The 20,219-nt window shown below is 39.1% G+C and overlaps 6 protein-coding genes across 6 annotated transcripts; 2 read left to right on the top strand and 4 right to left on the bottom strand. All coding sequences in view use genetic code 12, as the record gives it.

Annotated features, from left to right (window-relative positions):
- Positions 1-374: 374 nt before the first annotated feature.
- CANMA_004088 (uncharacterized protein) lies at positions 375-4,769 on the bottom strand (the record flags this gene model as incomplete). Its single annotated transcript, XM_051816328.1, has 1 exon — positions 375-4,769. One exon carries the CDS (start codon positions 4,767-4,769, stop codon positions 375-377), a length of 4,395 nt encoding a protein of 1,464 aa, XP_051670296.1.
- Positions 4,770-7,536: 2,767 nt separating this feature from the next.
- Positions 7,537-9,366, bottom strand: KRE30 (ATP-binding cassette family ATPase; the record flags this gene model as incomplete). Its single annotated transcript, XM_051816327.1, has 1 exon — positions 7,537-9,366. One exon carries the CDS (start codon positions 9,364-9,366, stop codon positions 7,537-7,539), a length of 1,830 nt encoding a protein of 609 aa, XP_051670295.1.
- A 557-nt stretch (positions 9,367-9,923) lies between these two features.
- On the top strand, positions 9,924-16,454 carry BLM3 (Blm3p; the record flags this gene model as incomplete). The annotated part of the gene is made up of 1 exon (XM_051816326.1): positions 9,924-16,454. The coding sequence occupies one exon, from the start codon at positions 9,924-9,926 to the stop codon at positions 16,452-16,454; it is 6,531 nt and encodes a 2,176-aa protein (XP_051670294.1).
- A 320-nt stretch (positions 16,455-16,774) lies between these two features.
- Positions 16,775-18,007, top strand: CANMA_004085 (uncharacterized protein; the record flags this gene model as incomplete). The annotated part of the gene is made up of 1 exon (XM_051816325.1): positions 16,775-18,007. The coding sequence occupies one exon, from the start codon at positions 16,775-16,777 to the stop codon at positions 18,005-18,007; it is 1,233 nt and encodes a 410-aa protein (XP_051670293.1).
- A 140-nt stretch (positions 18,008-18,147) lies between these two features.
- Positions 18,148-18,878, bottom strand: RPS10 (40S ribosomal protein eS10; the record flags this gene model as incomplete). The annotated part of the gene is made up of 2 exons (XM_051816324.1): positions 18,148-18,455; positions 18,833-18,878. 2 exons carry the CDS (start codon positions 18,876-18,878, stop codon positions 18,148-18,150), a joined length of 354 nt encoding a protein of 117 aa, XP_051670292.1.
- A 380-nt stretch (positions 18,879-19,258) lies between these two features.
- Positions 19,259-20,219, bottom strand: CANMA_004083 (uncharacterized protein; the record flags this gene model as incomplete). Its single annotated transcript, XM_051816322.1, has 1 exon — positions 19,259-20,219. A coding segment is annotated over one exon (961 nt), but the record flags the coding sequence as incomplete, so codon positions are not given.

Below are 20,219 nucleotides of genomic sequence, written 5' to 3'. Positions count from 1 at the left end.
ACGTAACGCGAGTAATCCTGTTCTAAATTTAGGCAGAAGCTAATCATAGTCTACACCACCGCACCAGCGGCAATAAGATCATGATCTCTGTTTTAAAAAAAACTTATTTCCGATTTATTCCGATGATTCGCATTGACGGTTTGTGATTGCAAAGAGAGAAAGATGATTCAAAAAACAGAAAACAGAAAATAATGACTCCATTGAAATTTTTTTTAACTTTTGTCAGGTTTGTGTAATACCATTTTTGAAAAACCGCGATATTTGCGGAAAGACAAGATCCAACTTCTATATATGCTAAAGGTCTACCCATCGCTTGATAATCTATTTCTAATACATTTTTATTTTTCACTTACATCTAACTTATACACGTCCAACTAGAAGTCATCATCATTAATGTTGGCCTTATCACACATGGACCTAAATACTCCTCTATCGTTATACAACTTCCAAGGATCACCCTTCTCCACAATGGCACCTTTATCCATCACAAGCACCCGATCATAGTTCAAGATTGTTTTAAGTCTATGGGCAATGCACAACACGGTACAATGTCTAAACTCAGAGCTTATAGTCTCTTGGATCTTTGAATCAGTGGCGAAATCAACTGAACTTGTGGCTTCGTCAAGGATAAGTATCTTGGTGTCACGCACCAAGGCACGGGCCAAAGCAATCAATTGTTTTTCACCAAGGGAAAAGTTTGCCCCATCATCATCAACAATTCGGTCGAGGTGGAATTTGTGGAGTGAATTGTAACCTATTCCTTCAGTGGGGGAATACTTCATGGATGCAACTTGCGTCATTTGATCTTGGGGGATTAAGCCGGCGGTGCATAATGCTTTCCACAATTTGTAATCCTCATGCTCATTGAATGGATCCAAGTTTCTTCTTATTGTTCCTTGGAAAAGTACTGGGTCTTGTGGGATAATTGACAATTTCGATCTCAAGTCGTACAATCCCATTGTTGATATATCCAACCCATCAATTTCAATTTTCCCATCCTCCAACTCAATTAATCTATACAATGCCGACATGATTGAAGATTTTCCAGCACCAGTTCTTCCACAAATACCTACTTTTTCACCGGGGTAGAAATTCACATCCAAGTGTTGCAACACTGGTGGAAGGTTTGGTCTGTATCGGAGTGTCACGTCTTTGAAGGTAACATAGCCCGAAGGTGGCCAATCTTTTGGAGGTTGGGTCTCCTTTGTGTATGCCGCCTCTTGAGGTAATCTGTAAGCATATTCATGTAACCTTTCAACCGAGTTCATTTCATTCTCCACTTGAGTCATTGATCTGATGGTCAACGACAATACTCCAACCAATTGCAAAACGTAGTTCAATAACAACCCAGTTGATGAAGCACTAATGTTGAATTGACCAGTGATACAAAGCATGCAAACGATCAAAGCAACTGCTGACGTGATGATATCCAAGTGAACACATAGCCAACGTTGTGTAGCAATCGACAAGTAATAAGCTTCATTCATCCTGTTGATAAAGTAATCATTCTTTCTAATAAAGTCATCTTCGGCTTTGAATGACTTGATCGTTGCCATACCCGTCAATGTTTCATTGAAATTGTTGTAAACCAATGACCTTTGAGTTGCTTCCAATCTCTTGATCTCTCTTGATGAACCCTGATAGAAATTAGCCAAGAATACAAATGCAAATCCCAAAAATGGGATGGCAACGGCGAAATATGGCAAGTAGCAAGTGCACAAGACAATGATACCAATAATCAAAGCCAGGGGAAAGACAAATAATCTCATTTGTTCACCAATTTCATTATCCAAAGAGTCAGTATCCTTAGTGAATCTATTCAAAATTCTTCCCAAGGGCGTTGTATCCATAAATGACATTGGCGCATGCAAAATCTTTTCAACAGCTTTCAAATTGAGTTTGTTGGCTGAACAGTCTTGCATATATGCCAACATACTAAACTCAATACCAGTAAATATCACAGTCAAGAATGCAAACATGACATAAATTGCCACGTAAAAATGGTCACTACGATCTTTGAATTTCTTCTCCACCCAAAATGAGAGCCAAGTATTGGTAAACACTTGACAGAATGTGGCAATTGCAATAAGGATGACAAACAACGGAGCAGCAAACTTGCCAAATACACCCGATCCTAAATCAATGTATTTTTTATAAATGGACCACGAAATAGCATTGGTCGCACGTCCTTCCTCGGTTGTTGTTCTACCTGTAAGATCATAGTCTTCATCATTCACAATCTTCATACCGCTTGTATGGACTTTGTAATCCGAATTGGCAAGATCATCCTCGTCATCATCAGCACCATTCGACTCTCTTCCATGCTCAACCAAGGTGCGGAAACTTGCTCTTTTGGCAATTAGCTCATCGACTGAACCAGCATAAACGGACCCATCGTCAACGAATACCACCTTGTCGGCGAATTCTAAAACTCCCAACTGATGAGTAGCTAAAACTATAGTCCTATCACGCAACAAGCCCCTAAATAAATGCACGACAATGTGCTTGGCCACCTTGGCATCAACGGCCGAAATAACGTCATCAAAAAGGAGCACATCGGCATCGGCATAACAAGCACGCGCAAGGTTAATTCTTGCCTTTTGACCACCCGATAATGTGATTCCACGTTCACCAATTTCAGTCCTGTCACCAGCTGGCAAAATCGCCATATCATCTTCTAATGCACATGCAAACAAGACTTGTTGGTATTTGTGTGCGTCAAAGGGTTTACCAAAAAGGATATTTTCCCTGACAGTGGCATTTTGGATCCATGTTGTTGAACAAAGCAACACTTCTTTGTTGCGGATAATCGATCCATTGGAGATTTTCATAAAACCAGCGAGGGCATTCAATAACGATGTTTTACCTGATCCAATCATACCGGTTACGATGATAAATTCTTCATTCTTGATGGTCAAGTTGACATTGGTTAATCCTTTGAATTTGTGATTTGATGCATATGTGTCCATTGAACCAATATCGCTGTCTGCATCAGTTTTTTCCTTATTCTTCGGGTGCTCTTTCCACAACTCCATGTCTAAATCATCTTGGTGGCTCTCCCAGGTGAAATCTGCATGCTTGACCTGAATTGCAACATTGCTAATTTCGCCATTGTAAAACTTGTCTTCGTAGGATAACAATCTATTGTTAACTTCCTCGGTAAACTCTTCAGCTGATAAATAGTCGTTACATCTTTGGAACCCGATTAATGCGTCAGCGCCAGTGGACAATGCAATGGGCAACAACATAATGGCTTGTGCCAAAATAGCATACAACGACAACGAGCTAAAGACCTTACCGGGTGATTGCATGTGGTCTGTAGCCCACAAGGTTATAAATGAAAGCATGGAGGTTAACACCGGCATTGTAACAGCATAAGCTGTGATGAAGTTACGCAAAACTTTGATGGTGAACAAGTACTTCATCTCCTTGTGTCTGATTTTCAAAATTGATGCTTTATAAGCCATTTCCCATGCGTAAAACTTGATGACCTTGAGATTGTTCAAAATCTCTCTCATTAATGAAACACGCTCATCAGTATACTTGACAACTTTTTCTCTAGTGGTGTACAACTTCGTAATGAGCAAGACACAGATTGCAAGGGAAACGATAAACAATCCAATACCAGCCAAGGACGATACACCAATGTTGATGATCAATATAACAATCGCTATAACCATTGGAATAGGGAAGCACAATACCAAGGGTTGAAACCCAATGGCCAAGTCAATTCTTGATAAATCAGTACTCATCAAACTCGTCACCCGGCCAGCAGGAAACAAGTATCTCGATTTTGCGTTTAAGTTGAACAGCTTCTTTAACAATGCCTTAGTTAATATAGCTTTAGCTTGTGCACCACAAATCATAGAATTGTGGAAAAAATGGTTAAGTAGCAATCCATTGACAAATATAAGGATGACAGCAGCAAATGTAAGTCCAATTCCTCGATTATAAGTGGTGTACACTCCAAAATACTTGTACTCGACAAAATCAATCAATTGTCGTGTCACCAATGGTGACGTTGCAATACAAACGAAAGCCAACGCTAAGCAAATACACGAGAATGTGTACTGCCATTTAAAAGTGAGAAATAAAGCCAAGGGAATAGCGTATCTTGGCCATGGTTTTTTGGCATCGTCGAGATCACCAACTATTTTATTCATATGTTTCTCCCATTGCTCATACATGTACTCGACTTTCAATTTGGGAGTTAGCGCAAACAAGTCATCAGGGTGTAAAGTACGTTTGTAGCCCTTTTTCAATACGGGCCATAACCACCAAAACCCCATACGGTTAATTAAATTTGTCTTGTGCCATGGGTACTCTTTTCTTTCTTCTTCAGTCGAAATTGGTGGAACTTTTTTAGAAAATAGCCATGAAAATAGTCTTTTTTCATTTTGGAGTTGTGGTTGTGATTCTAATGAGCCCAAAGACGATACTGAATTGTACGAAATATGTGATTGCGTGTGCGTGTGCGGGTGTTTTTCAAATGATGAATTGTTGGTAGCGACGATGGGTTCCATGCGTTGATTGAATCTTGGCAGTGGTATTGGATGTTGCTCGATGTATGCGAACGTAGTGTCAGAGCCTGAATCCACGGTGGAGTAAACATCACTGTTGTGGAAATATGGGTTGCTATACAGCTGGTTTGTTTGTTGATAGTGACGCTGGCCTCTCTGTGAATCCCGCACTCGTATGGGATTAGGCACCAGGAGATGGTTGGTAGAGCGATTTTGCTCGTTTTTTGAATATGAGTGGGTTCTAGACATGATTTTGTAAATGTCCTATATACTCTAGTTGAAAAGAAAAGCGATTGTAAAGTAATAGTTGACTATGTCTGTGTAGGGGGTATCAAGTTTTTGTTAGTCACTTCAAATGGGGTCGGGTCTCTACTTAAAGAAATATATTGGAAACCGGGATTATGTTGATATATATACTTCTTAGTGAATGTCTCTTCTCGTATTTGTAAAAGAACTACTGAAAACTATCATAGTAGAGTCTTAACAAGGCTTACCTAGAACACTAGATCAATTTCATTACTAAATCAAGAAAGTAGAAAATGAGGCACATACAAATCGAATAAACAGATGCCTATTGCGGTAACCAAGACAAAACGATTAGACAACGAAGTTTTAAATATTTCCGCAGTCTATTACTGTATGTATTATTGTCTTTCTGGCAATTAAAAAAGCGAAGGTCATAAGCCGATCTGAATTACACAAAACAACGAATTGCTCTATAATTATTTGTTTACGGGGCTTTAAATTAAAAAAAAATAAACTTGGTTTGTGAGTTATTACTCTTTTAAGCAAACAAATAATACACATTCTTTTGCCTTTTTCGTAATAAGCTATTCACTCTCACAGCAGTAGAGAAGAAAAAAACAAATGCCGAATTATAAAGTTTGTTCAAATGGGACCACTTTAACAGGTAGAAACCAAAAGCTTATCCTAGACACCAAAGGCTTGTCTTAGAAAGCGACAAATTAAATATATATATATATATAAATTATTCTTTTTTCTTTTAAAAGGAAGGAAAAATTAGTCATGCAAGAAGTTTGACCCCACCTCTCCCTCTCTCTCTCTCTCTCTCTCTCTCAAAGCTTTCATAGGAGTTTAGAGTTTTAGGATAGTTCTAGATTTGTGTCCTGTTCCAGCTAGTTACCTCCAGTTGTTTCACCGAAAAACAAAAAAAAAAAACAAAAAAAATTTTATCGTGTGCATCTACCAAACAATAAGAAGAATACAATACTTAAAAGAAACCAAGAAAAATGAATTGCCGGCAGTCATTTTTTATATGCGTGTGCATTACTTATCAAACGTTTTGTTTTATTGGCTTTCTCCTTCACTCTCTAATAATTGTTATGTCACTGAAATTCCATAAAAGTTGCATCTCTACTAAAAGTTTTTATTGATGGTATTAAAAAGATTTAAAGCCACCATCTAAATGAAGCCTCCACCACCTTTTAATATAGGTAGTGTATACGAACAAAAGAGGGAGAAAAGTGGGTGCGGGGTTTTTAACCGACGGAGAAGAGAGAAAGAGGAGATATGTATATGATATTTTTGACTATTGCAGATTCAAAGTGTTTTGGATGATATTTTTTTTTGCCATCGGTATTTGAAAAATAATAATAATAATAATAATAAAAAATGGAATCTTCTTTTGTCGATTAATCCCGAAACTGGGAGACGCCGAAAAAAAACCAGATAACACAAAAATAAAACAGATGTCCATTGAGGGTTATTCAAATCTTGCAGTAGAATTCAGTACGCTCTAGAAACTGAAAGTAGCAGCTAATTTCTAGTAAGCGAGTAATTAGATTAAGCTAAGAACAACAGCATCATTGTTGGCTAAGACTGGTTTTTGTCCATTTTTTTGTCAACTAAAAGAGGAAATATGTCTCGAGCAAAGCTTAAAACTCTAAAGTTAATTTTGACGGCATTACCATTTCTAGACATTTCTCCACCATTTGTGCACCTGTTATCCATTTTCCAAACAACATCAAGGTTTAAACGGCACACTACAGGAAGTGGTCTGCTACGTGATTGCCTACCCCTCTGTCACTACTTCTTGACTTATTTTACAAAGCCCCAGACAGGATAAATCTCACAAAGGAAAAAAAAATGAGAGAAGCCGTATGTAAGACAGTGCTAAGTCCTACATGGTGGGGTATTCTGTGGCAAGCCTCGAAGCGCCTTGGTACTATTTCTTTTTAATTTTTCTGGGTGGCTTGGGTAGAGCAGATAGTGGGGCAGGTAGTCTTGCACTCAGAACCGTTAACCTTTTCCATTTCCAGCGTCTGATGAGGCTATTAGTCTATTAAGGCAACAGCTAAAGAATTGATTTTGTTTTGAGAAACAAGTCTTACTGTACAACATTGTTGATAGCTTGTAAGGTATATGTCGACCATTTCCGAAGCTTTGCGAGAACATCCAGAACATACAATACCCCTACCTTTAGATCTCTAGTACCCCAGGTATCTCTACTATAGGCTTTCTCAAAATAACAGTTCATTTCTATGACAACTTTACCTCAATTTTAATTCTTTTGTTAAAAATGGAGCAAAATTAAATACAAACACAAGTTTGAAATCAAAAAGTTCATTGAAAAAAGTCTAAAATTCAAACACTTATCTTTTCATTTAATAAAAAATACGTTAGATTCAACTCCCACTGCATTTCAAATAACCTACGCAGTTTAACTGTGTTTAAATAACGTTGATAAAGCCCTGGATGAAAATTTCAAGTAGAAGAAACGTGTTCTGGTTTGTAAGAGTATGTATTTTCAACTAATAACAAAAACATAAATCAGGGCGTGTGGCGTAGTTGGTAGCGCGTTCCCTTAGCATGGGAAAGGTCATGAGTTCGATTCTTATCTCGTCCAGGTTACTTTTTTTGTTTTTTTGGGCATCACATTAGTTAAGATACCCACACCCATCCACACACACACTAGAACTACACCCTCTCTTCTTTTTAAATACTTCCTTTAATTAATCTATAAATTTACACCTTTTTACTTGAATAAATACAAACCTTAAAGTACAACCTTGTCGGCCAATGATTTCTTATAGTCCAAGATTGAGCCATCCCATCTGGTTGCGGTTTTGTTTTCAATAACGAAAATGTCCTTGGCAACCTTGTCAAGCAATCTGAAATCGTGTGAGACGACAACCACACCACCGTTGAAAGCGTTGATGGCGTCAGCCAAGGAATCAATAGTTGACAAATCCAAACCGTTTGTAGGTTCGTCCAACAAGATCAAGTTTGGTGCTTCCAAAGCCAACAAGGCGAAAACGACACGCGATCTTTGACCTTCGGACAAAGTTGCCATTTGTGCCGTTTGTGACTCACCACTTAATCCATAACGGCCCAATTGTCCTCTCCAGTATTGGTAATCTTGGGAAATTGAGGCGAATTTATCACGAACAAATTCCAATGGGGTTTTGGTTAAATCCAATTGATCGGCTGAATGTTGTGAGTAAACTCCCAATTTTATATGTGTGTGTTTGATAACTCTACCTGTTTGTGGAGTTAATTTTCCTTGGAACAAGTTAAGCAAGGTTGATTTACCCACACCATTTGGTCCAACAAGGGCAACTCTTGAGTCCATATCAATACCAATATCCAAATGCTCGTAAAGATTGTCTTCATCCTTACCGGAATATGAGAATGACATGTCATCGAAAGCCAACACTGGAGGTGGCAATTTTTCAACGTCAGGGAATCTGAAAGTGAAAACCTTATCAGGAACAACTGGCTGAATCAATCCATCAGCTTCCATCTTGTCCAAAATCTTTTGTCTTGACTTTGCTTGTCTAACCAAATTAGCATAAGTACCAGCTGACGCAATAAATTTCTTGATATGAGCAATTTCTTCTTGTTGTTTGTTGTACTGTTTCATTTGGTTGGTTTCCAATTCAGATCTCGTTTTAACATACGAGTCGTAGTTACCACCATAAATCTGCAATTGTTTCATTCTCATATCAATCATGTTGGTACAAACACCATTAAGGAAATCTTGGGAATGGGAAACCAATATAAGAGTCCTGTCGAATCTCTTCATATATTCTTCCAACCAAACACAAGCAGCCAAATCCAAATGGGCAGTTGGGTCATCCAATAACAAGAGAGTAGGCTTAACGAACAAAGCTTTGGCCAAGGCTACACGCATTCTCCATCCACCAGACATATCTCTTGTTCTCTTTTTGATGGTGACGCCGTTGAAACCCAAACCGGTTAAAATGATAGCTGCTCTAGATTCAAAAGTGGATGGATCCATTTCATCAATCTTTTCATAAATACCTTCCAAAGCAGGACATTCAGGACCCTCCTTTATAATCAAATCTTCAACCAAATCTTCCAATCTCTTTAATTCGTGCTCGGCTTCTCTAACCACATATTCTAATGCCGAAAAGTCGGTTGGCTCTGCTGGTTCATTCAACAAGTAGACATCGATATGTTCTGGAATTGGAAACTCTCTTGCAGCAATAGATTTCAACAAAGTAGACTTACCACACCCGTTTTCACCTAATAAACCGTATCTACGGCCATAGTTCAATTCCAAAGTTGAATCTTGAATCAAAACTTTACCATGGAACAAAAGAGAAACAGACGACAACTTGATATCTCTTGATGTTTTCAACGAGTCCAAAACACCAGTGGTGACTCTATCGGACAATCCATGCTCATCTGTTTGCAATTTCATTTTAGCAACTTGTTCACTGGCATCGGCAACGTCATCCTCTGCTGCATCTCTTTCAACTTGTTTCTTGGTCTTTTTAAGACTCTTTCCCTCGGATGCTTTCTTGGCCTCTCTTTCCAAACGCTTTTGTTCTCTCTTGGCTTTTGAAGCTGATACAGACATCTTTTGTTTGCTATGTGCTAATTGTATGTATAAGTAATATTTGAATAGAAAAAAAGAATATAGCAACAAGAAGAAGAAGAAGAAGAAGAAGGGAAGATTGAAAAATTAAATTTTTTATTTTTTTTTTGTTTCATTGAAAAGGCTCTTCACAAAAAAGAAATTTCCAAATAGACACGCCGCAAATGAGAGTGTTTATATGCAGTACCATCATTTTAGATTACATCATGGAGGTTTTTTTTTAAAGAGGAGAGATATCCCAACAATACATCAGCTTAGTCTCCAAATAGTGAGGTGCTCCTCATTGCTAAGGATTAAGGGTTTATAAAGGGACTTTATACTCTCATTTCCTCTCCACTGTCCCAACTAATGAGAATATTCTGTTACCTTTTCAGTTTGTCTCTTTTTCGCCGTCTGTCTCTCCTCTTTTGGAAGTCTCGCTCACATTTTTCATTCTCATTCTCACCCCCAAGAAATTTAAATATTGCCACTCGCAGTCATTTTTGCAACATTTACAACTTACATCGATCAATTGACACTTATCACTATATTAGCACCCAATGTCACATCCTGAGTCTGATAAAGAAGATAGGATCAAGAACGCCAAATTGGCGGGTGTCTCTTCTCCGATACCGATAAGAACTGCAGCTTCAATTACAAGTCAGCTTAGACACCCAGAAGGGCAGGCTGCGCTTCACTTGGAAGACAATGCAAGGCCATTTACACCAACAACCTGGGACTCGTTACAAAGACATGTAACTGCAAGACGTCCATCGTACAACACAATCGTCCATTCGAGAGAAAAACATTACAATTTGGATTACCCCAAGGATGGCAAAGAGTTGGCAAAATTGCAATTGGATCCTGCCTCTAGGTTCTATGCAAGGTCCAGACCTAGAACATTGAACCCACCACTGTTGATGCCATACAAGATCGAAACCCCCGAGGAACAGGCCAAATTTTTGAGTCACATTATATCGCATTTGTATATTGCCATCAAGTCCTTGGACATACAAGGAACATTGACTATAAGTGCCAAAGACTTGGCAGCATTGAGAGACTCCATATCAGATGTTGATATTGCGTTGGAGACTAACTTGTTTGAGATTAATACTGCCGAAACACATGAGGATGAGCCCATGACGGACGACCTTGATTCCTCAGATGAGGATTCGGACGATTATAGTGATGATCAAGGAGAATTAGAAGAGGACGAGAATGACAAAGATGCAACTGTTCAGCATAAACGATCACCTAAGTCAGCGGCAGTAGTCACGGTACGCACTTGGACCCATGAATTGTTGATTTGGCTTAAAATGAAGTACGAGATGCCTGTTTCATTGCGGGTAAAATTGGCTCGAGTCTATTACGCTTTATGTCTTTGCAGAGGCCAGCATATTGGAATAAAAACTTATGTGCGTGTTTTTGAGATTTTGACAAAGGACCAGAAACTACTTTATGACGGAGGGTTGAGATTGCCATGGCAGGACTTGTACAAAGAATTGCAGCATTTATTCCCCATCCCAGATCAAGCCTTGGGTCCATTTGAAAAGAAGGACCAGAAGCAGTTGGGCAAATTGGCATCGAAAGCTTCCTATTTTTTCGACCCCAAAAGTTTGCCCTTGATATTTGAAAAATTGGGTTCCAACTTTTCTGTCAACACGTCGGCTTTAACAATATCTTCTTTTGCATTGTTGCCCATAAATTTTACTCCTGGTGGTGTCGATGACGAATACGATATTCGCCACTACTTGTGCCCTTTGTTTTACATGTGGCTTAAAATTAATAAAAGCAAGGGACTTGATGACCACATTACAGGAAGATTGGGGGTTATAGTAATGTCCACGTTGTTCAAAATGCACGACGACAAAAAGTCTAGGGAAACTGTCAAGTTGGGAAGATTTGGTATCTTGTCTGCCGACCAAATGGAATTTTTATTCAATGAGTTGATGAACAGTTTGAGTATTAGAAATGAAAAATATGCGTCAAAGAAACTGAAATACTTTCACGGATTTGCTTCTGCAGTTGTGTTTTCAATTGTTGGTGACACAGCTTTGGAAGAGAATGGAATAATCTACTATTTGAAAACACTTATCAATGCAATCGAGAGCTACATTCATCCATCAAACACGGGTGAGTGGACTAGGGCAATATCTAGAACAGTCTTGGCATTCATATATCAATTTCACAAGCGCTACAATTTGGAAACACAACCCGATGGCAACCTTTACAATATCCCATCTGAGGTGAAGCTTTCGCCAAAAGTGGTTAAAGAGTTTGTCAAAATTATGCTTCCAGTAGTAAAGACAGGTATTCATTCAAAAAAGGATGATGCTTCAGTTGAGTATGTAACTGCACTTCAACTTTTGGCCTTCCTTGAGCCTAATTATGTTTTGGATAACACTTTGTTGGACATATACGAATCATTGGAAGGGGTCATATCGACTCATCGTGTCATCAACGCTTTAAGAATGATTGACTCGATGGCGAGGTCTATTGTGTCCACACCCATTTTCCGGGTCCATTTAACACGCATTCTCCTGTTGATATTACCAGGTATCGACTCCAATGACTTGGAAAAGACATTACAGACATTGGAAGTTTTTTCTGCTATATGCAACTATGCTCCTATTTACGATCTCAACAAGGAATTTGGAGATGCATCACTTGCCATGGAGTTTACTCAAAATCATATTGAGTATTTGAGGAGAAAGATTTACGATGGGGATATTGAAGAGTTTGCCGTTGACAAAGAGACTGAAGTTGCTGCGTTGGTGTCGTCAACATCAGCGTTTAAGGAAATATTCAAGTCTTTGGCACAAAAGTTGCCCCCATTGCTTGAAAATTTGCCAGATCCAACCAAAAGTTCTGGTCTCGAGCGTGATTTGGCAATTTCTTTGCCAAAGTTTTTCATTGTTATGTTTGAGTCCATGTCGGACGATATATTTGGCACTTTCAAGAATGAGTGGTTTGATTATGTGTTTAACAACACTGATCACACCAAGGCTAGTATTGTGGGTGAAATTAGTGGTGCCATAATCAAACGCCATCCAAAGTCATTCAAAAAGAATGCACGCATTTTGATAGACAAGATCCGCGAGGAAATTGACGAAAATGGTGCTGGTACTTCAAGGACCGGTGATGAGATTGTTCCTCGTGACCAGGCTTTATTTTGGAATTTAACAATCTTGGATGATTGCGTTGGAAATGCAGGTGCCCAGCTTGTGGATATGCACAAAGAGTTGATGGAGTTTTCAATCTACCTTATGAAGCATGTTAAGGGACAATGTGTATTTGCGTCGACATTCTTTGTTAACCAGGTCTTACAATCAGTCACCAAAATTAGAATCAACGAAAGTCGTTTGATCTCTCCTTCATATGAAAAAGAGCACGGAGTTGATGAAAAATGCTGGGGAGGTTTTTGGGACTCTCCAGATAGGTTCAAGGATATCAAGTTTGACTGGTTTATACCTACTGAAAAGGACGTTAATTTTGCTTATGAGTTCTTCAACGATCATATTACCATTTGTACAAAGAACGTTATTGAGTTGATGAAGAATTATGAACAAGAGCACTCTAAATCCTCGCTCTCGGTTCTTGACGATTTGAGAATGAATCTTTTGTATTTCGCATGCTCACTAAGTGGGACATCATTTTTGTTGGATCCTTCATTTGAGGAAGATATTCCAAACTTGGACCACGAAGCTGAATCGATTCAGCAAAGACTTTCTTTATTAAAACAGATAAGAGATATCAAAGATGTTTCGACACAAAAGGACTTTTTGTATGATGACAAAGTCAGTGAGAATATGCAACAGATTTTGGATGATTTGCGCAACGAGGATCTTATTGATTACATTGCCGACTTTGACAAAATGAATGAGTTAATAAATGAGCACGAGACAAAGGACGAGGATGAGGCTATGAAGTCTACTCCTGAAGGCAAGCATACTTTGCATCGTCATTTCCGTATTCCAGATAGGCCAGATTCCTCTGCACCTGAAGCATTATCTGGTAGGGAAACTCCGCGAATTGAGGGGATCCAAATGTCCTCGATGAACCCGGCAATCACCTTTAGAGAGAAGAGCTTATATACATCAAACTACTTTTTTGGTGATAATGCTCGCCACAAGGAGCACAGAGACTTGTACTTGAAGATTCACAAAACGAGGCATTTAATTGGAAGAAGTTTGCACTTTATTCACAAATTTTTAGTCAGTAATTTCCATGACAACACCAAAATTTTCAAGAATCTATTGTTTGCAACCAATGCCTGGATGTCAGATGTTGGTAGGGAGAGGCTTCTCGATTCCAGTGTAGCTGAAATTGACTACGGATATGTTCAGTATCTTCAAACTATTAACCGGGTGAGAAAGCCATTTACTCGTATTGCCATCGGAGCTAGATTGGAGGCATACCATGAGTCGAGAGTGGCATTACATGCGACGGCAAGGTCTGAGACTAATCTCGATCGCGTTTTGCTAGAGGATGTGGTTAAACTCTCTAGCTCGACATATACCAACATTGCTGGACTCGCACAGAAGGTCTTATTAGACTGTATGAGGAGACTCAGTGGATCATATAACCATATTATAAGGTCAACCTTTAAGAACCTCGCAAAGTCGTTGGATGCAAATGATCATCAACAGATTGAAAGTATTTTGAAGGTGTTTTCTTTGCGTCGGATCAAATCAAAATTGCAAAACGATTATCTCAATATCCAAAAGTACGTCAGTTTACTTTACAGATGTCTTAAAATTGATGATCCAAAGGTCTATCATCTAGCCCAGACTTTGTATGCCGGAGTTGGTAGAGGTATTAGTACTCCCAGCAAGGTGTGTTTGCTTGATCACGAAGCTATTGATCAAATAAGGCCTCCTGACCAGTACATTGATTTGGAGATTAAGGCAGTTCAATTGGCAAAAGAAAAGAAACGCAAGTTGTACTTTGACAAATTGGAAAGGCTCCAAGATAAGGTGTTTGAGGAAAAGGAACACAGTTCGCATTGGAAGATTACTTTACTGAATCTGGAGTTATTGCTGAATATACAGGCCCATTTGGACATCCCTACAAGAGGAAATGTGTTGGAGATGTTTGTTGATGAAGCTTCGACAGAGCATCCAATAATTTCGAGACATGCATTACAAGGGGTAACAAGGGTCTTGAACAAGTTGAATGTGCTTAGTCAGTACGATTATAGCCTTGAGAAGTTGTATGACTTGGATTTTGTGGTTAGGAGTTTAAAAGTGGTGGATACAAAACCCTCTGGTAGTGAATCGTTTACGTCAAAATGGGTGAGCGAGCTTGGCAATTACACTCATCCTGATTATTTTGTTGACATAAAGCCCAACACCGGTTGGTTGTTTTGGGGCGATAACATTCAAGTAGTATCACCAGAACTGGGTAACAAATTACAATTGAGCTCTGATGACGAAGCCGCATTGAGGAGACTTGGCCATTCTATTGACAAGGAGTGGCTTTTGAAGATTGTAAAGATGTGGGTTTCCGAGGCAGAAAACACTAGTGCTTTCCAAGTTACGGATGTCATGTTTATTGGGATTTTGTCAATGTTGATATCAAATGGCTTCACTCCCAAGTTGGCTTACAAGGACTTGTTGTCTGTTGTTGATGAGATCTACGACAGCGAAGAAAAGAGTGCTAATATTGTAACTTGTGAAATGTTTTCTGGAATCTTGTTGAGTTCGAAGCATACTTTACCGCAGTACTGGGAGGAGAGAGATGACTTTGTGGTCAAGTACTTGAAAAAGATCCTTGAGCACGATTTATCTCCAGGAACTCTGGCAACCTGGGGTGTTTTCTGTCTTTGGGTTCCAGCCCACGCCGACTGCAGACGGTTTTACAAGGTTATTGAGGAGATTGCCAACTTTAAATTGGATCCAAACTCAGATTCTGCGTTTAAAGATTCAACAAGGATAAGCTTTATCAAGTCGGTAATTTCTTCTACTTCATGGAGATTAGCTGACTCTGATAGATTTTTGGGTTTATGTTTGGCCAATATGAATCACAAGTACAATTTGGTGAGAAAAGAGATTGGGTCTTTGATGGCAGTGGTGTCGTTGAATTACTATGTTGAAGCAGTCAAGGATTGCAAAACGTTTGTGCACGATTGCAACAGCCACAGCAAATTGTTGTTGTATGAAAAGAAGGGACAACTATTTGATGAGGTTCCCAAACTATTCACACAAACTGAAAAATGGAGAACCGAGGTGGTTCATTTAGATCCACAAACGATTCTCGTATCCAACTACATCAACTCTGCCACTACCATTTTGACTTGGTTGAGTCAAGAGCTCAGTACAAACTTGAGCATATTGTTTCAAGATCTCGTACCTACTCATATTGTCCCGTTTTTACTTGAGCTTATTAACTTGAAAGAAGTTTGTCAGTTGGGAAATATTGACCCTATTTCAGTACTAAAAAAGGCATCTCAAATTTCATACAGCGGTCATCACTTGGAAAATGTTGTTGCGATGTTGGAATTTTACGCCAAGAAAGAGCTAAACATTGTGCAGTCCATTGTTATTGGCGAATTCACCGAAACTATATTCTTTAAGAATTTGTTCAAGTTGACAAAGAGCCAACGAGGAAGAATTATCAACATCACCAATTCGTTGCTTTACCACAAACAAGTTGAAGTAAGAGAAGCCGAAGCTGGAACTTTAGCAGGATTGATCCATATGTTACCATTGGATGAGGTCGATGAGGTTGTCAAAAGGTTCAGTGATGCCTACTCGCAACAATTGGACCATACAAGGGCAAAATATAAACGAAATTTCAAAAACATCGATCCTGCTGATCACATTGCTTTACATGGTGCCACTTTAGGTTTGGGAGCTTTAATTAGTGCTTTCCCATTTGCTTCTCCTCCACCGAAATGGATGCCACTGTTGTTATCAACCCTTGCAAATAAGTGTACCGGTATACCTGGTATTGTGGGCAAAACTGCTAAAGAAACGCTTGGACGGTTTAGAAAGGATAGACAAGACAGTTGGCATGTTGACAGTAAGGTGTTTGAAGAAGATGAAATCCAAGACCTAGAGGGTGTTCTTTGGAGAAGTTATTTTATTTAAGTATGTTTTGTATAAATTATTTAAGCGACCCTCGTATATTTATTCTAATGTGGCTGATAGGGAGGCGTCATGTGTCTAACGTTTTGATGGTAGCGCTTCGTGTCGTGTAATATGCAAAATGCGTCCACATTCCTTTCCTTTCGTGTGTTGTACTTAATCAAAACTTTTTTTTGGTTCTTTTTTTTTTTCTTAAAAACACTGTTTATAATAACGAAGGGTTCAGTGGAGGTTTAATAGTAACTCAACATAGCTATACTAGAGTCGGAATTTCTTTGAAGCCTGTGCCATCCCCTCTATACTCCAACCTATCCTGTCCAAGCATGAACGATTTACCACAAATGCCGACTCCGCAACAGGCATCGTATCAACAGCATCAACAACAGTACAATAATAGAAAGCAAGCACAACAGTCTAATTCAAGCAGCTCAAAGGTCAATTACAAGCCACCTCAGCAATCTAGAAATACAAGCTCGCATTCGAATGCATCCTATCAGTCGCCTCAATATTATCAACAGCCTCCACCGAATGATTACTATCGTCAACAGCAACCCCCGCAAAATACAGGTTTCCCTCCACAGCAAATGTACCAACAACCGCCAGTTTATCAAATGCCTCCGCCGCCACAGCCACAGCCACAAGTACAGCCACAAGTGCAACCACAATCCCAGCAGCAATATACACAACAGTACGGCCTGCCCCAGCCTATATATCTGAATCATACACAACCAGTACACCCACAGCAATACCAACAACAACAACAACAAGCACCACCACCACCACAGCTACAATCTCAGCACAGCTATCATTCGCAACAGGCCCCTATTCCTACTCCTCAACAACAATATCAGCTGCCACGAAATCAGTACGAGTCTGTCCATGGTAGTAGTAGTGGCTCGGTTGGCAAAAAACCCCCGCCTGTGACATCGCTGCCTCCACGTCAACAACGACCAGTGAATAAATCGAAAGAATCTTTAAATGAGAAGCCATTATCTTCAAAGCAGAAATTGGAGATTGAATTGAGGAGCGTTTTTGAGAAAGTGGATGTCAACAAATCTGGTAGAATATCAGGCAAAGAGTTGTCATATGCGTTGTTAAATTTTGACCATACTAGATTCCAGGATTCAACCATCAAGTTAATGATGAGCTTATTTACCAATCAAGGTGATGGATCTTCGTCTTCATCGTCTTATAGCTCTAACAAATCACTTAATTTTGACCAATTTGTATCATTATGGAAATACTTGTCAGCATACAAGAAGTTGTTCATTCAAGCAGACGCAGATAAATCTGGCGATGTATCATTTGGGGAGTTTCAGAAGATTATTGAACAAATTGGATATAAATTGGATATTGATTTAGTACTACATTTATTTTCCAAATACAGTTTAAAAGATAGTGGAGAGGTTGGTCGATTGAAATTTGATTCTTTTATAGAATTGTTGGTTTATTTGAGGAAATTGACGGATATATTCAAAAAGTATGATAAAGACTTATCAGGAACTGCAACTATTGGGTTTTCCGATTTCTTGTTTGAAGTGAGTAACATGTCTTAGATTTAAAATGTATTAATAGCTGACGGCAATTTAATATCACCCTGTGTAGATTTCAATAGCTTTCCTAAAGAGAAGAAGTTTGTCTACAAGTTCATCAATACACAAATTATTCCTCGTTTAATTACATACAAAATAAACCTTTAATCTCTACCTCTACCTCTGAAAGCACCTCTTCTTGGAGCACCACCTCTGGCTGGTCTTGGTCTCTCAGCTGGAGCATTCTTCAATCTGGTCAATGGCAAGATACCTTCTGGAATGTTCAATTCGTTTCTCAAGTATTCAACACCTTCATCAGTCAAGGTGTAATAGTAGTATTGCCATGAAAATTGGGTCTTGACGTAACCTCTTGAGGTCAAACTTTGCAAGGCTTTGATGACGTACAAGTTCTTGGTGTCGATTTCATCGTGTTTTGGTTGGTTGAAATCTTTCTTGGCGACAACAACACCCTCTAGAGGAAATAGTTAGTATTCTGGATTTGGGAAGATGGTGGACGATGGTGGAAGTTTTCGTGCGATGAGCTCACAGGTGAAAAAGGTGAGCTGTTTTTCAATAGTCTAAGGCTTTCTGGTAGTCGGTAAACTGGGATTTTCGCTTTGGATCTAGGATCTCTCTTTACTTCTCATGATATGGCTTTTCCAAAATTCAAATTGCTCTACATGGAACTTCACGTTAGAGTCATGGCCGCTGCTTCTCCCATATGTTTCATATTCACTCAAACCAATAGCTCCTCTATGTTCCCAATCACAATGTATCTCCTGTTCGGTTCAATTCTCATGAACTTCTTCACACACAATCTCCCACACACATTCGGCGAATATTACATACCTTGGAACAAGTATTGGTGGATCTTTTTACGGTCTTCTCTTGGCATAAGCATGTTGGCTGATTGTTGACTATCCGTAGTTACTTCAATTTGGTGCTTAGCTTTGGAAATTATCAATTTTTTTTTTTTCAATAATGCTAGAGTCTCACTCACCCAGTCGGTGTATTTTTTTTTCTCTCTCTGTGCTTGTTACACTACTTCTTAGGGGTTTAGCCCTAACCCAAAACAGTCCCGTGACAACCTTTTTTTTCTCTTGAGGTAGCTCAAGATGACTATGTTTTGCAACAAGGAGGATACATATCAATGCAATTGATGAGGGTTCATACAGCAAATACACGACTGTTACTGACCCTAAGTTTGAATTAAAATACGTTCATTTAAAATTGCTATTAATACAGTTTACGGGAATACTCTAATAAGAAACTAACCTAAGCCTTTTCATCTCTTTGTCCACCTCTCTTTCCACCAAAAGTCTTGATATAGCTGAACAAGGAATCCTTTTCATCTTCCGTTTCAACGTTTTCTATACTTTGTTCTCTACCAAGCTTCTTGTCTCTCAAAAAGAGTGAAAGGATAATCATTGGAGCAACAAAACACAAACAAACGATCATCAATAATCTTTGGATTTCTCCGTAGGCTTTTGTAGCACCCTCTCTTTGAGGTGATCCCCAGGCGTATGTCTCAGCAAAAACGTATGGACTGGTGTAGACGCTGTTGGCTGTAGCTGAATCGAGGTGTTTGCTTAACTTCTTGAGTAAAGTTTGAGACCAAATGGCACCAGCAACAGAAGAACCAACAGCGTAACCAATTCTGTAAAGGGTATAGATAGCAGATGTAATGACTGCCATATGTTCGTGATTAACACAACTTTGAGCAGAAACAGTAAGGGGGTATGAGAAGAATCCTGTACCGATACCCATGACAATTTGACCACCGATAATACCTCCATGGGCACTCAATGTTGATCTGTAGTGGTACATGATACCAAAGGCAACCATCCACAATGAACATCCGAAAATCACAAATCCTTTCAAACGGTTGAAGTAGACAACAAATAAACCAAAGAACATACAGCAAAGTGTGGATGCAAAGGAAGAAAGACTGGTGATTCTAGTTGCTGATTTCTGAGATTCATCAACGGCAACAATCAACACGGTATACAAGAAACTTGCTTCAACGGCAAAAACGAAATCAAACAAGAAGGAAACTAAACCAGCCGACCAAATACCACGGTCTTTCATCAACGTGATTGGAATAATTGGGTCTTTGGCAAAGTATTCCCACACAGCGAATACTGGAAGCAAAACAGCTCCAACAACAATTGGGGCAATGATGTTACCTTGCTTCCACTTCTCACTTGTACCACCAGCCAAAGTCAATGGCACCAAC

Source organism: Candida margitis, assembly GCF_024628925.1.
Source record: "Candida margitis strain CBS 14175 chromosome Unknown scaffold54, whole genome shotgun sequence".
Lineage (NCBI taxonomy): Eukaryota > Fungi > Ascomycota > Pichiomycetes > Serinales > Debaryomycetaceae > Lodderomyces > Lodderomyces margitis.
Note: the sequence above shows the minus strand (reverse complement) of the source record. Positions and strands in the feature narration are given on the sequence as shown.